The following is a 15290-nucleotide window of genomic DNA, read 5'->3' as shown; positions in this document are numbered from 1 at the left end:
GTGTGGGCAACCCCCCGTCACAGATGAGCAGACCACTCAGAGAGGGGCGGTGACGGCCCAGGCCACACAAGGGGGCTGAGATCTGAGCCCAGGTCTGTCAGCGCCAAGGCCCTGTTCTCTTCCACTGCAATGTGGTGCCGCCGTCAGAAAGAACAGACAGGATTTTGTTTCCCCAATAACCGTAAGGGGGCAAGACTGACCATTTGAAGCAGAGCTGCTAGTCTCTCTCAAGGACACCAGGGACTTCTCTGGTCAGTGTCACCACCTGGACACCAGAGGGCGCTCGAGAGCGGCACCAGCTGGCGGTGCCCACAACACCAGCAGGCTCCGGGGACCACCCGCCCCGGGCAGCAGAGCCCCGACTGTATCTGACTAACCCATCCTGGCCTCGGCCCCTCCGATCAGTCTCAGGGTGGGGTGGAGGAGGCAGTACACACCAAGGATGGGAGCCAGATTCAGGAACACCGCTAAGAGCGTAGCCAGATGGTGTGGGTTCAAACCCCAGCTCTGCCTCCTAGCAGCTCTGTGGCCTTATCCAACTTCAGCTCAATGGGTGATGACAGTAGTACCTTTTTCACAGGGTCATTGTGAGGACTAAATTAGCTAATACATGCAAAGAGCTTCAAACAGTGCCTGGCACGTAGTTAGTGGCCTGCCTGAGTGCTGACAAGGCGGGTTCAGAGAGGAAAAGGGACCTACGCAGGCCACAGGACACAGGGACAGAGGCCATCTGAGGCCCTCGACTCCCAGTCCCGCCCCGCCCTCTCCTCTCCCACCCACAGCCCTCTGCAGCTCACCAACAGCAGACCGACAGCCGGCCCCCACCTGACCACACCCCCATCCCCGCAGTTCTCCCCACCCCCTCGGCGGATGCTCTGTGGGGAATTCTTTCTCTCAGGCTCTGAGGAATGTTATTTTCTCTTCACTGGGTGTCTAGATTACTCCATTTCAATCCAGCTTCCAAACAGCCTCCAAGATGAGTGCTGATTAAATTCCCATAAAACCACAGGCAGAAATGCTCAATCGGTGGTGTGCACCCCCTTCCCCAGGGAGGCCTGGCAGCCGACGGCCATCTGTCACCTCCAGAGCACAAGTGTGGGAGGTTCTGGGAGAACCACCCCTCACCCACAGCCGTCATCAGCTCAGAGGGCCTCTCAGCCCTTTGTCCTGTGGCCTCAGACCTTTCACCAGCCACTGCCCCTGGCCAGGGAGACAAACCCGCATCATCCAATCGCGGCCCAGCTTCCTCACACATGGCTTCGGCCAGTTCAGGAGCAGGCTAGAGCCTTCCCAGAATCGTCCGGCCAGGGGTGGCAGAGACAGGCCCTGGTCTGGGGGTTTCCATCTCAAAATCTCGGCACCGCGGGGCAAAGCAGGCACTGGTGGGAGAAAGGGCCTGCAAACGTGTGTGTGGCAATCGTGGCTCATCGACACAGCCTCCCGCCCCACCCTGCCCCCGTGCCTGCGCCAGGCAGTGTTTAATTTCTGGGCGGCTCCTGCACCCGGTTTGAATTGGATCCAGCTTCAGCGCCATCTGTGCCTCTGGGTGCAGCCCTGCCCAGAAGCAGTCACCTACTAGGGAAACCTGGGGCCCAGGTGCTCTGGGGTGGGTCACTCTCCCAGCCTACTGACCTCATGCTATAGTGAGCTGCTGTGTGGAGTGGACTTGCTGCTGAGGTCACAGGCTGAGGCCACACCGCCTGGCCAGCCGGAGGGGGAATGGTCATTCTAAGAGTCGTTCACCCATGGAGTCCCCAGGCAGGAACCCATTTCTCAGAAGGTGTGGTGGCAAACCGCTAGTTGTCCCTTAAAACTCATTCTCCCCTTTCTTCTATGGTGACAAAGCTCCCAAACTTTAGTTGGGCCCATGGCTGCCCAAAATAAAGACCACATCCCACGACTCCCTTGCAGCTCAGTATGTGACTCAGTTCTGGCCCCATGGGAACAGAGCATCATGTTCTAGCTTCCAGAACCTTTCTTTAAAAGACAACCTGGGCTGTTTCCCTTTGCTTCCTCTTTCTTAGTCCCCCTCGCCACTCTAATGTCTAGATCTTGGATGTGACGGCTGGAGTTTTAGCCACCACCTTGGACCAGGAGGGGCCACACCACAGAACAATGAGCGGGAAGTAGCCTGGGTCCGTGCCATCGCACAACAGTAGCAGGTGGCCTTCCTCTGGGCTTGTACATGAGAGAGAAACAAAGTTCCATCTCATTTAAGCCACTATTACCTCAGGTCTCTGTTGTTGCAGTAACTTGAGTGCTAACCGAATTGGCGGGTTTGAGACTGACGGGTCTGAGGCGGGGGCAAGGACCCTGACTCCTCCAGGCTCTGAATTAGAAGGCGAGCTCTAGGAACATGGAGCTAAGGTGGTATCAACCGCCTGGAAGCTTCCCAGGGACTCAGACAGGGGAGGCTGGGAGCTCCAGGCAGCGGTCTCCCCTGTCTTCCACAGCTGACGCTCTGCATGGAGACAGAAGCCCATCTGAGTGTGGACTCCCCCCAAACCCCATCCAAGTGCTCCGCCTCTCATTCCTGGGAGACCTCCCCATGTGCTACAGCCCACCTACCCACCCCCCAATGCAGAGCGGAGAGCCTTGGCCCTCTCCTGCAGCAGCCTCCCCCTGCTCTGTCTTCTCTACAGCCGCCCAGGCTCTCTGAGGCCAGGACAGCCGCCTAGGCATGGGGGGTGCTGACAACTTGAGGAAGTCCTCCCTTCTCCCAACACAAAAGCAGTTGGGCTGCTATAATTGTCTGAGGAACTTAAACGGTAATTATGGCCATTTACAGTACGTCTAACAGGGCTGTGTGCCTCCAGGAATAGCAGGAGTGGGGTGCAGGAGCGCCAGGGATGCACTCCCCACAGAAGGCTCTCTGCATCTGCATGGGGGAGGAGGCCTGGCCTCTGCAGGGAGCATGGAGAGGGAGCCAGCAGAGACCAGCCAGCAGTGCTTCTGCGCGAACAGCCCCCGGGTGGGCAGGAAAAGGCTCCAGGAAGCCCCAGCCTCTGACCGCCCTCCTAGAAGAATACCAGCCTGGCTCAGCATGCACGATAAGGAAAATCCAGGGAGCAGCGGTCACGGCCCACCCACACAACAATTCCTGTGGCCTGGGACCAAGCCCGCCTCTAGGGTTCAGTCAACAAGTTCTTGCCGGGCCCAGGGGGGACATCCCCCTGGCAGGGAGCTCCTGAGCTAACGACCCCTGGGATTAAGGTTTCTCGGCCCCAGCAGAGTGTCTGTCTGACTGTCTCCCCCCGTGGGGCCGGTCACCAGTCCCTCACGCCTGAGGCTGGGTGTGGGTCCTTCTCACAACAGGATACAGGTAACGGACACCAAAACCTGTCCCCAGGCCACATCTGCACTGATCTAAATGGAGTCCCATCCTTACTCGTCAGCTCACACACCTTCAACGGCTGCCCACGAACCAAGTACCCCCCTGCACGAGATGTTGGGGTCCCCACTCTGACCCGACAGTCTGCAAGTCCTGCATAAGCACCCCACGCTGCAGCTCTCTCCCTGCTTGGCCCACACCGCTGCCCTCACTCCCTCAGTGCTCGCCCACCAGGCACGGCCCTGCTGCCTGTGCACACGGCAGTCCTGACTGTGCCATGCACACTCACACTCCAGCCTGGGCTCACCCTTGACACCAAGCCCTGAGTCCCTGCCCATGAAAAGCAAGACAGACTCCAGGCCAATCCAGATGCCTCGGCCCCTTCCGTCTTAACAGGAGCAGTGGCAGCAGGTGGCACTCCTGGGTGACCCCATGGGCCAGGACCCGTGCTAAGTGCTCATCAGACATCATCCCAGGACCCTGTGGGTAAACCACTTATTATCCACATCTTACAGAAACAGGCAGGGCAAGGTCAAGTGACTTGGCCAAGACCGCACAGCCAGCCAGAGCCCAGACTCAGACAGAACCTCAGCCTGTCTCCCCTAGAACCCTGTGCTCTTTGCCCGGAAGAAGCCCTCTCAGCAGCACCCTCCCTAATCCCATCAGAACGCATCACTCTCCCGCTGGACTTGTCCAGGACGTGAGACACGGCTGCTGACCTGCACCTCCTCCCACTAACCCAGCCTCTCATCTTTTAATACGATGGCCTGTCCCTTCCCACACAGTCAGTGTCCAACACACACCTCCTGGGAAGAGACCGATTTCCCCTCTACTCCAGACCCAAGGAAGCAAGGATGCCGGTGTGTCCTCTTGGGGCAACCAAGGACGTCACGTCCGTGCTCAACACTACCTGGTGGATGCCAGGCACCCGGGGAAAGAGGCCTTGAGACCCCTTCCAGGACGACTAGGCCCAGCACCCAGCTCTTCCCGCAGGGCATGTTCCTTATAGAACCAAGGATTCACCAATTCTCTCAGCCAGGGTCCGTGGCTGCCGCATCCAGGGTCCATTACTAGATCCAGGGGCCTCTGGCCATGGACATGAAAGGTAAGCCTAGGGGTTAGGAGCTGCAGAGCCTGAGCCGGAGAGACCTGGCTGGACGCTGGCTCTGCCACTTACAGGCTGTGTGATGCTGGCACCTCTGCTAACCTCTCAGAGCCTGCGGTACTCAACCTGATGCCAGGTACCTAGAATGTACCCAGTAAATGCCGCTCTCATCATGCTCATGCTGGTCCCCTTGCAAACAGGCTGCCTCTAGTCCTGTGAGCTAAACTCCCCACTGATCCCAACATCACATGAAATGACGCCTCGGGTCAAGTCTCCATCTAGGTCAGGGTTCAAGGCCACCCCTTTAGGCCACACGCATGGTCTGGATGGCAGGAGCAGGAGCTGCCTCTCCTGCCCCTAAGATTAATCCTCGTGCAGCCCCAGTGCCCAGGCAAAGCACTTCTCCTTAAAATAAAACCAGAGCTCTCAGCAGGGAACGCATGGACCAGGCAAAGAGAACTAGGAGGTGACGGGAGGTGAATCTTTCTAGAAGCCCTTCTCACACAAACACACACCTTGGAAAGGCAGTCTACCTTCTCCAGCCTGCCCTGCCCGGGAGGTGGGGAGGACGAGTCCTCAGGGACGGGAGCCTGCAGCTGGCAGGAGAGGCTCCCGCAGCTCAGAGGGAGGCTCCGCCCTCCAGCACGGAGCATACCCCGAGAGGCCCTGCTGCCACATGACATATCTCCACGGGTGTGATTAAAGGCCCTTTCACTTCTGTTTGTCTCCTTCACTCGGTTACATAACTCCACTGGCACGCCTGCTGCTGAGTATCCCACACACGCTCCTGCTCCCTAACCACTGTGTTCGGGACACTTCATCACCACTCCGGGGCTTTGACTCAACAAAACTGTCTCAAAGTGCTTGGAGCCACTCTATCTCCCGAGGAGCACCCGGAGGTTTTTCCTTTCTAACTCTGCTGGTCACAGAGGGACGAAAGGCCCTCCTCAGCATGTCTGCCCCCAGAAATTCAACTGCTTCCTGTCCCAGAGTGCTTAAGAAGACCAGACCCCCCGCCCCCGGCCCCCTGCGATGACCGCCTTGTGACTGCAGAGCTGGGCCGCCTGCCGCAGGTGCTGAGCCACCTGTGTCCCTACCTTTCATGTAGGCTTCGATCTTCCGGATGAGCTCGTAGGACTTGGAACGGTCCAGCAGGGTCCTGATGGCAGGAAGGGGGTCCAGGACAATGGTCTCAGGGTGGGCGTCGATGTATTCCTGGAAGGAAAACAAAACCCTTCTGGTCAGAGAGGGGAGGCCGATGCCGAAAGGAGGGTTACAAGCAAGATTTCACCCAGCGAGCCCTCCCTCCCCACGTCCATCCCTCTCTTCTCCTCCCCCCACCAGCCCTCACCTCTCCTCCCCTCACCAGCCCTCACTTCTGTCTGGGGCATCACAGGGTCACCGGAAGCCGCCTCCACTCACTCTGCCCCACTGGGATCACATGAATTTGGTTAGACCAATCAGTGCATTCCACTTCCCAGGGCTGCTGGCTCAGGAGAGGACAAGTGACCCCAGTCGGTCCAATCAGAGGCAGGCTCAGAGCCCTTGCTGGGAATGCTGGGACAACACTCTCTCCCTCACTGAGAAGAGGGAGCATGGAGACTGGGCCGCTGGGAGCAGTCACCCTTGGATCTGAAGAAGAGGCCTGACGGAGCCAAAACTCAGACATGGGGCCCAAACTGAGAAAACAGAGCCGAGAAAAGGAGAGCAACCGGGTTCTGGTCAGCTCATTTGACTCCTGGATAAAGCCTCACCTGAACCAGATCTGCTCCACGTGTGGATTACACTGTGAGACAGGCCCAGAGCCCTGCACTGATAAGGACTCTGAGGCAGGGCCAGGGGAGAGTGGAATGCTGGGATTCATGACGCAGTCTGCTGGAAGGTGTCGTGGTGAGAAACACACCCCATGGAGCAGCCACCCGGCCCTCGAGTGCTCACTTCAAGTGCTCACTCAATACCTACTAACTTCATAGTAGACTACAGAAATGCAAGAGAAACTGACATAATCAGTCTTCACGGAAATTACAATCTTCTCAGGGAAATAACACTAACTCACATGGGAACAAGAAACTTTATAACAGAATTCAACAAAAGACAAAGCAAAATGTTTCTTTCTTTTTTTGGTTTCTTCTGAGGAAGATCAGCCCTGAGCTAACATCGTGCTAATCCTCCTCTTTTTGCTGAGGAAGACCGGCTCTGAGCTAACATCTATTGCCAATCCTCCTCCTTTTTTTTCCCCAAAGCCCCAGTAGATAGTCGTATGTCATAGTCGCGCATCCTTCCAGTTGCTGTATGTGGGACGCGGCCTCAGCATGGCTGGAGAAGCGGTGCGTCAGTGCGCGCCCGGGATCCGAACCCAGGCCGCCAGCAGCGGAGCGCGCACACTTAACTGCTAAGCCACCGGGCCGGCCCCAAAATGTTTCTAAGAAAAGAACACAAGGATCCTGGCCCTGCCGCCTGCCACCTCTGTGACTACAGGAGCCCCAAGCCACATCAGTGGGCCAGAGCAGCTTGCTGGACAGATAGAGTAAATGAGACCATCCCTCTGGCCCTAAAACTCTACGATTCTAAGAACAAAAATGTGGAATGGTGGGGTAACAAGAGAGGGGCTCAGAGAGAAGGTTGGGGGTAAGGGCGGCCATTCACCAGCTGTTATTGTAGGTGGAATTGTGTCCCCCTCAATAAATCTGTTCAAGTCCTAACCCCTGATACCTGTGAACGTGACTTTATTTGGAAACAGTGTCTACATTTGTAATCAAGTTAAGATGGGGTCATATTGGATTAGGGTGGACCTGAGTCCATTGACTAGTGTCTTTAAGATGAGGAAAACTTGGACATGGAAACACACAGGGAGAAGGCCACATGGAGATGGAGGCAGCGACTAAAGTCAGGGAGCTACAAGGCAAGGATGGGCAAGGACTACTGGCCACCAGCAGAAGCCAGGAGAGAGGCCTGGAACAGATTCTCTCTCAGCGCCTCCAGAAGGAACCAGCCCTGCTGACACCTTGATTTTAGACTTCAGCCTCCTTATCTGTGAGGGAATACATTTCTGTTGTTTTAAGCCACTCAATTTGTGGTACTTGGTTCCGGCCGCCCTGGGGGAATGAATACACCAGCTTAATTCACACACCCCCACCCCGCCCCCAGCTCAGTCTACAAGATCAGTCCATGAAGTCAGCAAAGGCAAGGAAAAAAGCCACAATGCTTCTTTTCTAGTAAACCTTATCAACAAAAAAGAAAGCTCCATCTGGCATTATTCTTCTTTTTAGTGAATCTATTTTGGTTCCTAGCAATCATTTTTAAGAGCTCTCAACACAAAAGCCAGAGATTCATATCTACTTCTCTGAAATCTGCTCCCCTCTTGTGTTTCACGCCAGAGTATCTGCTTACGGGCTCATCTGTGTCTTTTTCTCTGAATGTTTAAAAAATTTTCTCCATCCCTAAGAGGTAGCTAGTGCATGCATGTGGGGAGGTGTTCTTTCCGTCCTCACACCCATGAACTCCATAGAGCCTACACACCCCCCTTGCACACACATTCTGTTGACCTAAATGCAGAACAGCAGCCACCTTCCTCCTCCTCCTCCAGAGAGACACAACTGTGAGGACTCTGCTCATACAGAACAAGCCCGGCAGCTGATGTGGGGCAGCCCACGTCTACCACCCACAGGGGACGTGGGCAGGAGCTGAGAGTTGTCCTTCAGGAAGGTTTATCCAGAGCTGCCATCAGGCCAAGGGGCCATGCCCAGCTCTTCTCTCCCGAAGTGCCCACACCTCTGCTTTGCAGGCTCCCCATCAGCAGCGCTCCCTGTCGGCCCCATTCCTTCATCAGAACTAAGTCTACGCTGCCCCAAGAGCATGTCATTCATGAGACACCAAGATGCACATACATGTATGAAATCACATTAATATCCTCTGGTTAAAAGGTCATCACTCATCAAACCTCACATCACCGACAGCCCCCAGGGCATCGTGCGGGATACACCAGACACGTGGATGAACCTTCTAGGCCTCGCTCTACCGGCTCTACAATCCTGGCCAATGGATTCACGTTCTGGGTTACGAACTGAAAGGACTGAACTGTCCTCACCACCCACCCCACCAACACGCCAGGAAGCAGCCTGTGTAGAGGGAACAGTAAGGGACCAGTGGTCAAGAAACCTAGGCTCCCACTGTCATCACCTCCCAGTGTCACCTTGGGCAAGCCACTTGGCTTCTCAGGGTCTCGGTTTCCTCACCCATGACTTGAAAGTCCAAATTGGAGAAAACCAAGGACCAGTGTTTATGGAGGCAGACTTCAAGGCCACACATGGGGACTGTTCTACAACAGGAAAAACAGCCACTTGCTAGAGGCATTACAGGGGACACACACGCTTGCTGCCCTCCCTCAAAAAGGAGGCAGTATCAGAGAAACTCACTTCGATGGGCCGGCCCAATTCTCCCCCAACAACTGAGTCACATAAAACACGGACCCGATCATTCCTCCCCTTCCAAAATCTCCCCCAGTCCCAAGAGGAGTATCCGCGTAGCTGCCAGTTCTGGTTCCACTTTTATGCCTTAGGGCAGTGACCTTTGAAAAGAGAACTCAGAATCATTAAGACATGAATTTAAGCCAAACTCATGAGGGAAAGAAGCTAGAAGAAACCAAAGGGGAAAAGATCTGACAAGCAGGCGCCAACAAGCTTTGGACCCGGGATGAAAGCAACAGTATTAACTGAAGAATTATTCCTAAACACGATCTCTTTTGGGACAAGGACAGAGAGGGCAAAGAAAGAGTTTTTCCAATCACTCTGCTATCCACAAGTAGATTTTCCTCCCAGGTTGTCAGCCTATCTATTGTACTGCAGGCCTCATGCATTTTTCACAAGTCTCTTAGAATCACCAAACTGCTAGAAGGGTGAGCGCCCTGTACCATTTTATCACCACTCAGAGGAAGAAAGGCCCAAACCGTCTCTGTGGCAAAGAGCAAACATGTTCCTTTAGAGGGCCTGCTGCTGGACATCTAGACAGGGTCCTGGAAGTTAGCAAGGCGGAGCCAGCTTTAAGCAGACTGAAAACAGGGAAAGGCGGAAACATCTAGCCCTGGGTCAGCAGGGCCAGGAGGCGGCCAAGACAACATCGACTGTTTGTTAGAGGGGAAAGAGGGGCAGGGACCAGCCAGATGCCCCCCCACCCAGGCCCATGGGATGAGGATGCCAAGAGGGGCACTGGGCCCTCTGCTGGGCTAGGGGGAGTCAAGCTTTCCCCACTGAGAATCTGAGCCCAATGAGAAGACCGAGATGAACAGCAGAGATCCCATTTCCTCTGCACTTCCATTTACGGACAGGAAATAGGCAGGAAGTGAGACACAGGGACTTGCTCTCATCTAATAGAAAATGCAGGCAGAAGTCCTGGGTTCAAATCCTGCCTCTGCCACTTACTCTATGTCTGCGAACAAGAAACTGCAGTTAATCTCTGAAATTCTGTTTCCTTGTGTGTAAAATGTGCATTTTGAATAAAGCCCCTCTCAGGGAGCTGCTGTGGGCAACAAGGAGATCACGGACATGAAAGGAGTTGGCAGGTATAAAAACAAAAGGGATTCTCATGGTCCTACAACACGTGGACTCTCGCGGCCAAACCTGACCCCAGGTCTCTGAGATCATCCTGCCCTGCCCCGTCCAGCAGACCGAGAGGCATGCCAGCTCTGCTCTCAGATGGCCACTGGACACAATGCCCACCCTGCGGCAGCCCGGGCTGCAGGGACGCCCCTCTGTGGAAAGCTCAGGTCCTGACCGGGAGCCCACTCGGCCAGCTGCAGCTGCCAGCCCGCGCTGTACAGGGACAGGAGAGACACCACTCGCGGTTCCCGCCCTCTCGATTCTCAGGAGGTAATGGGGGCTCTCGCCTACTCCCCCAAAACACTGCAGGGCCGTTTTTAGAAAGGGGTGATTCATTTTTTTAGGGATGCGTACTAAAATGGTTTACAGATTAAATATGATGTCTGGGATTTGCTTCAAAATAAGCAGGCACGGGGGTGGGGAGAGAAGTAGGTGAATGGAGACTGGTTATAAGTCGCTAACTCGTGAAGCTGGGTGACGGTACGTGGGAGCGTGCTGCAGCATTTTCTCCTCTCCAGTGTTTTTAAATTTCCCGTAACAAAAAGTTTGGGGGGCCACCTGGTGGCGCAGCGGTTAAGTGCGCGTGCTCCACTGCGGCGGCCTGCGGTTCACAGGTTCAGATCTCGGGCGCGCACCGACGCACCGCTTGTTAAGCCATGCTGTGGCAGCATCCCATATAAAGTACAGGAAGTTGGGCACGGATATTAGCCCAGGGCCAGTCTTCCTCAAGAAAAAAGGGGAGGATTGGCATCGGATGTTAGCTTAGGGCTAGTCCTCCTCACAAAAAAAAAAAAAGTTTGGTGAAAAATGGAGGAGTGGAGGTAAGTAAGCAGGTCTTCCCTCTCGTCAATCCCATGCACCCCTAGTTGTGCCAGAAACGGGTTCAAACACCAACACTACCTTTCAGGAAGGAGCAAGAGGCAGCTACCCAGATGGGAATGAGAGATTAATTACAGTAACGATGATGATAAATAAAAATAACCATAATTAGTAATTTTAAAATAACAGCAGCTACCATTTACCCAGGACTGGCTATATATGCACACCACTGGAGAAAATGGTTTTCAAGCACCATTTCTTTTAATATAAAAACCCTATGAAGTGAGAGCTAAAACTCTTAGAAGAAAACAATGTAAATCTTCGCGGCCTTGTATTAGACAATGGTTTCTCAGATGTGATACCACAAGCACAACAAGAAAAGAAAAACTAGATAAACTGGACAGCATCCACACTAGGAGCTTCTGTGAGTCAAGGACCCACCCGCCTTGGAGCTGGCACTCTGGAGTGAGGGCCCGTGCACGGCGTCACCTGCCCACACGCGTGACTCAGCAGCCAGAACGCTGCCCGCTGTGGGGAGTGCACCTGAGAGCGCAGCGAGCACAGCCTAACCAAGGCAGGACTGGGAAATCCAGACTCCATAACTGCTCTGGAAAGCTCCCCCTGGGGGTGGGGGCTGGGCTGGAGGAAGGGGCAGCACACAGAGCGCTGGAAGCCCCTTCTCCTCCCCGGGCCGAGGCTGCGTCCTCTGTAAAGTGAAGGCCAGCGCTGTGAAGAGGTCACATGCGTGGGAGCTGGAGGCCACCAGACCTGGAGAGAAACCTGCCTTGCCCACTTGTGACTCTGGGCCTCCACAAGCCTCAGTCCTCATCTGTAAAATGGAGACTGTAATAGCTCCTACCTCATGGGATTCTTTTAAAAATAGGTTTATGGAGGTATAAGTCACATACCACACAATTTATCCATTTACAGTTTATAATTCAATGGCTTTTAGTATGTTGACAGAGCTGTCCAATCATCAGCACAGTTAATTTTAGGACATTTTCATCACCTCAAAAAGAAATCCCATACCTTTCAGGTATCAGCCCCAAGTTCCCCATTCCCCCCAGCCTGGAAATCATTTTCTGTCTCCACAGATTTGCCTATTCTGGACATTTCGTATCAATGGAATCATACGTGGTCTCTTGTGACTGGCTTCTTTCACTCAGCATAATGTTTTCAAGGCTCATCCATGTTGTAGCATGAATCAGTGCTTCATTCCTTTTTATGGCTGAATACTATTCCACTGTGTGGATACACCATATTTTATTCATCTGTTCATCAGTTGATGGACATTTGGTTTGTTTCCACGTTACAGCTACTACGAATAACTGCTACAAACATTCACATACAAGTTTTTGTATGGACTAATGCTTTCATTTCTCTTAGTAAGAATGCAAAAGACCACAGAACTTCTCGGCCCCTTAGGCACGGATGTTTCAGATAGTAATCATGATAATCCATCGTGGTATACAAATACAGCACTTTTTCTGGTTTGGAAAAGCTACAAGCACGCAAAATATTAGATTTGATTCTCAAGGCAATCCCTGTGGGTCTACAGCGTGAACACCCATATTTTTATTCCCATGTTATAGATGAAGAAACCGAGTCTCTGGGAGGCACAGTGACCGGCTCAAGGTCACACAACCAGCTGGGGTTTTGAAAGGATTCACACCAGCCATTACAATGTCAAACCCAAGGCCTCCGCAGCGCACCTGTCACCTACCCAAACACAAGTTATGTGGCTCAAGTGCTTTTAATTCCCAGAAAGTCTAAGGACCCATTTCAAATCTAAGTGCTGGAGAGCTGTACACAACTCGGTCAGGCAGGTCTAGAACAGGAAAGAGAGGACTGGAGCCTGGGGTCCGTGGTGGGAGGACGAGAACAAAGAGGTTGGGAGGTGTCCAGACATCCCATGGACTGAGCAGAGCCTCCTACGGGGTCCCCGGGCGGCCTGCTACCTGAACCATGGCTGCCCGGGTAGCCGCACCTCAGCAGACACTTACCAAGCAGCTCTTCTGCAAGCACCCCAGTGAGGGCAAGCCTGACCCCGCTGTTCTCAGCGAGCTCTCCACCTCCAGGGGGGGGCAGGAACAGCCTGGTGAATGCCAAACAGGAGTCACGCGCAGGGCCGGGCAAGCTAAGCGCCAGGTCCTCCCGCCAAGCATTCTGCACGTTAACCTGACGGCTGGAGGGAGAGGCCGAGCAGCGTTTTAGGAGGAGAATTATAGGATTGGAGGTAGGTCTCAGAAAAGTCCTGCTGGCAGGAGCAGTGTGGGAGGACAGGCTGGAAGCCATTCACAGAACAGGGACCTGAGAGCACCCAGTTTGTTGGAGAAAGTCCATCTTCTGGTTTGGTAACCAGCCTCCTTCCCTCCAGGTCCCTGTCCCCCACCCCCAGGAAGAGGATGTCATGAGGAAGAGAGGGGCAGGGCAGGGCGGCAGGGAAGGGAAGGAGCAGGGAGCCCATGAGTGGCTCTGGGAGCCGCACTGCCCGACTGCTGGATCTGGTGCTAGGCACGTGATGTATCTGCTTTGTGAAAATTCATCAGGCTGCTCACTTATGAGAGGCACACTCTTCTCTGTGTATATTATACTTCTATTAAAAAAAAAGAAAGAAAGAAACAACCAAGCAATAGACTAAAGAGCAAGGCCCTGGGTTCCAGTGCCTGCTCTGCAGTGTGGCCTGTCTTGTGTCACCCTGTCTGGGATACCAGGCTTCCATGCGGAGCAGATCAAGGATGGAAACCGGGGCACAATTCCACTGTGCCTCCCCAACGGCCATAGCAGCCATCACCCCAAGCGTGGCAGCAATCACTTGGGGATGACAATAACCTGTTGTTCCAGCCCCAGAGGGACTTCAGAATCCTGAGTGTCTCTTGGTTCTAGAAGTAGATAACTGTCAGCACTCAACACGAACCCGCATGCCATGCATGGGAGAAACTCTCCAGGCAGATTCCTAGGATCCCACCCATCAGCGTTTGTGAGTTTCAGTTAACACTCAGCCACCAAACAAACGCCGGGGAAGAACTGAAATTACTTCCTTGTGGCTGTTAAAAACTACTCACGGGGCTTTTATGGGAAAGGAGGTGGCCTTGGGCTTACTCAGCATAATCCTCCCCCTCCTGGCTCTTCCTGAGAGCCTGGCCCAAGCCCAGACCCTCCAGCTGATGACCACAAAGGCTGGCCTTTTAACTACCTCCTTCCACACCAAGTGGTGGGTGGAAGCCAGGATGCTTCTAGTTCCTAAAGTTTTAACACCACGATGGGGGCCCTGGCAAGATGCTAGGGTGAGTTATTATTATTAATAATTACAATAATAATGGGGATGGTAGCAGCTAACCTTTCTTGAACACTCGCCAAGTGCAGGACAATCTTCCACACACTCCACATGAATTGACACGTTTATTCCTCACAACAACCCTATGCAGTAGGTCTCGTTAGCAGCCCCATTTGACAGACAGAGAAACTGAGGCTCGGAGCACCTCACTGCCTTGCCCAGGCTCTCCCAGCTAGGAAGTAGCCCAGATGGCATCTGAACCCAGGCCATTTAGCTCCAGAGCCCCCTAGTCAGTGAAACAAGGCATAGGATGGCCTGGCTTAAGGAACAGCCTCTCAATTCTAGCTACGGCCAGGATGACTCAGGTGCATTCTTTTAAAGTTTACATTAAAGGAGAAAAGTAAGTCTCTCTCATGTTGTGCCAACCCAAGCCTAGGCCTTTAGCCTGGTGGTTCAGCCCGGGAGACCAGGCACGCTGCATCTGGTGCCAGCACAAGGTAAAGTAAGAAAAAATGGCACAGAGTTTGCAATTTCCTCTCCCAGAGTCAGAGTCACAGATGGTCAGACCTTGCGAGACCTAAGGGTCCCTTAGTCCAGCACATCTTTTCAGAAAGGAGAAAGGAAGTGGAGACTAGTGCAAGATCACACAGTGAGGTGGCAGAGGGGAGACTGTGGCCCCTCTGCTCCTCCTACCACCCCAGGGTCTCCCTGGCCCACTCTTCTCCCAAAGCCCCCCGAGGGGCCACCACGCTGGGCCAGAGTCTGCATCTGTTCCCAATCCTGGATCAAGACAAACCAACATAACTAGAAGACAGACGCCTCTTAGGAAAGTAAAAAATATACATGACCAGATGCCAGAGTCCACAGTGGCCTCTGGGAGGAGGTTCCATGTGGCACTGAGGGAAGGACATGTGCAAGGTCCTCAGGGCCAGCACGCACTGGACACACAAGAAGGCCACAGCGGACACCTGCTGAGTGAAGGACTGGGCCCTGTGGAGGGAGGGCTAACAACACAGCAGTGTCACGAGCAATCGCACCTTCAAAGTCACAGTGCGCTTCTGCAGAAGCGCAGCCTGTCCCCGGGAGGTCAGCTCCATGCGATGACGGGGCCGTGAGCCAGGCTGGGCAGAGCTTTCCGGGCAGGACAACTGATGAAACCTCTGG

General features: G+C 54.0%; 1 protein-coding gene across 3 annotated transcripts in view; it reads right to left on the bottom strand.

The window, feature by feature from the left end:
- The window catches only part of ITPK1 (inositol-tetrakisphosphate 1-kinase), a 178508-nt gene that overhangs the window by 45494 nt on the left and 117724 nt on the right, over positions 1-15290 (bottom strand). For all 3 annotated transcript variants that reach the window (XM_004434218.3, XM_087448033.1, XM_087448032.1), the window contains one exon: positions 5534-5651. In XM_004434218.3, coding sequence (XP_004434275.1) covers positions 5534-5651 — 118 coding nt within the window. The remainder of the gene's footprint in view (positions 1-5533; positions 5652-15290) is intronic.

Source organism: Ceratotherium simum, chromosome 24, assembly GCF_057802395.1.
Source record: "Ceratotherium simum simum isolate JZ-2026a chromosome 24, ASM5780239v1, whole genome shotgun sequence".
NCBI classification, from domain to species: domain Eukaryota; kingdom Metazoa; phylum Chordata; class Mammalia; order Perissodactyla; family Rhinocerotidae; genus Ceratotherium; species Ceratotherium simum.
Note: the sequence above shows the minus strand (reverse complement) of the source record. Positions and strands in the feature narration are given on the sequence as shown.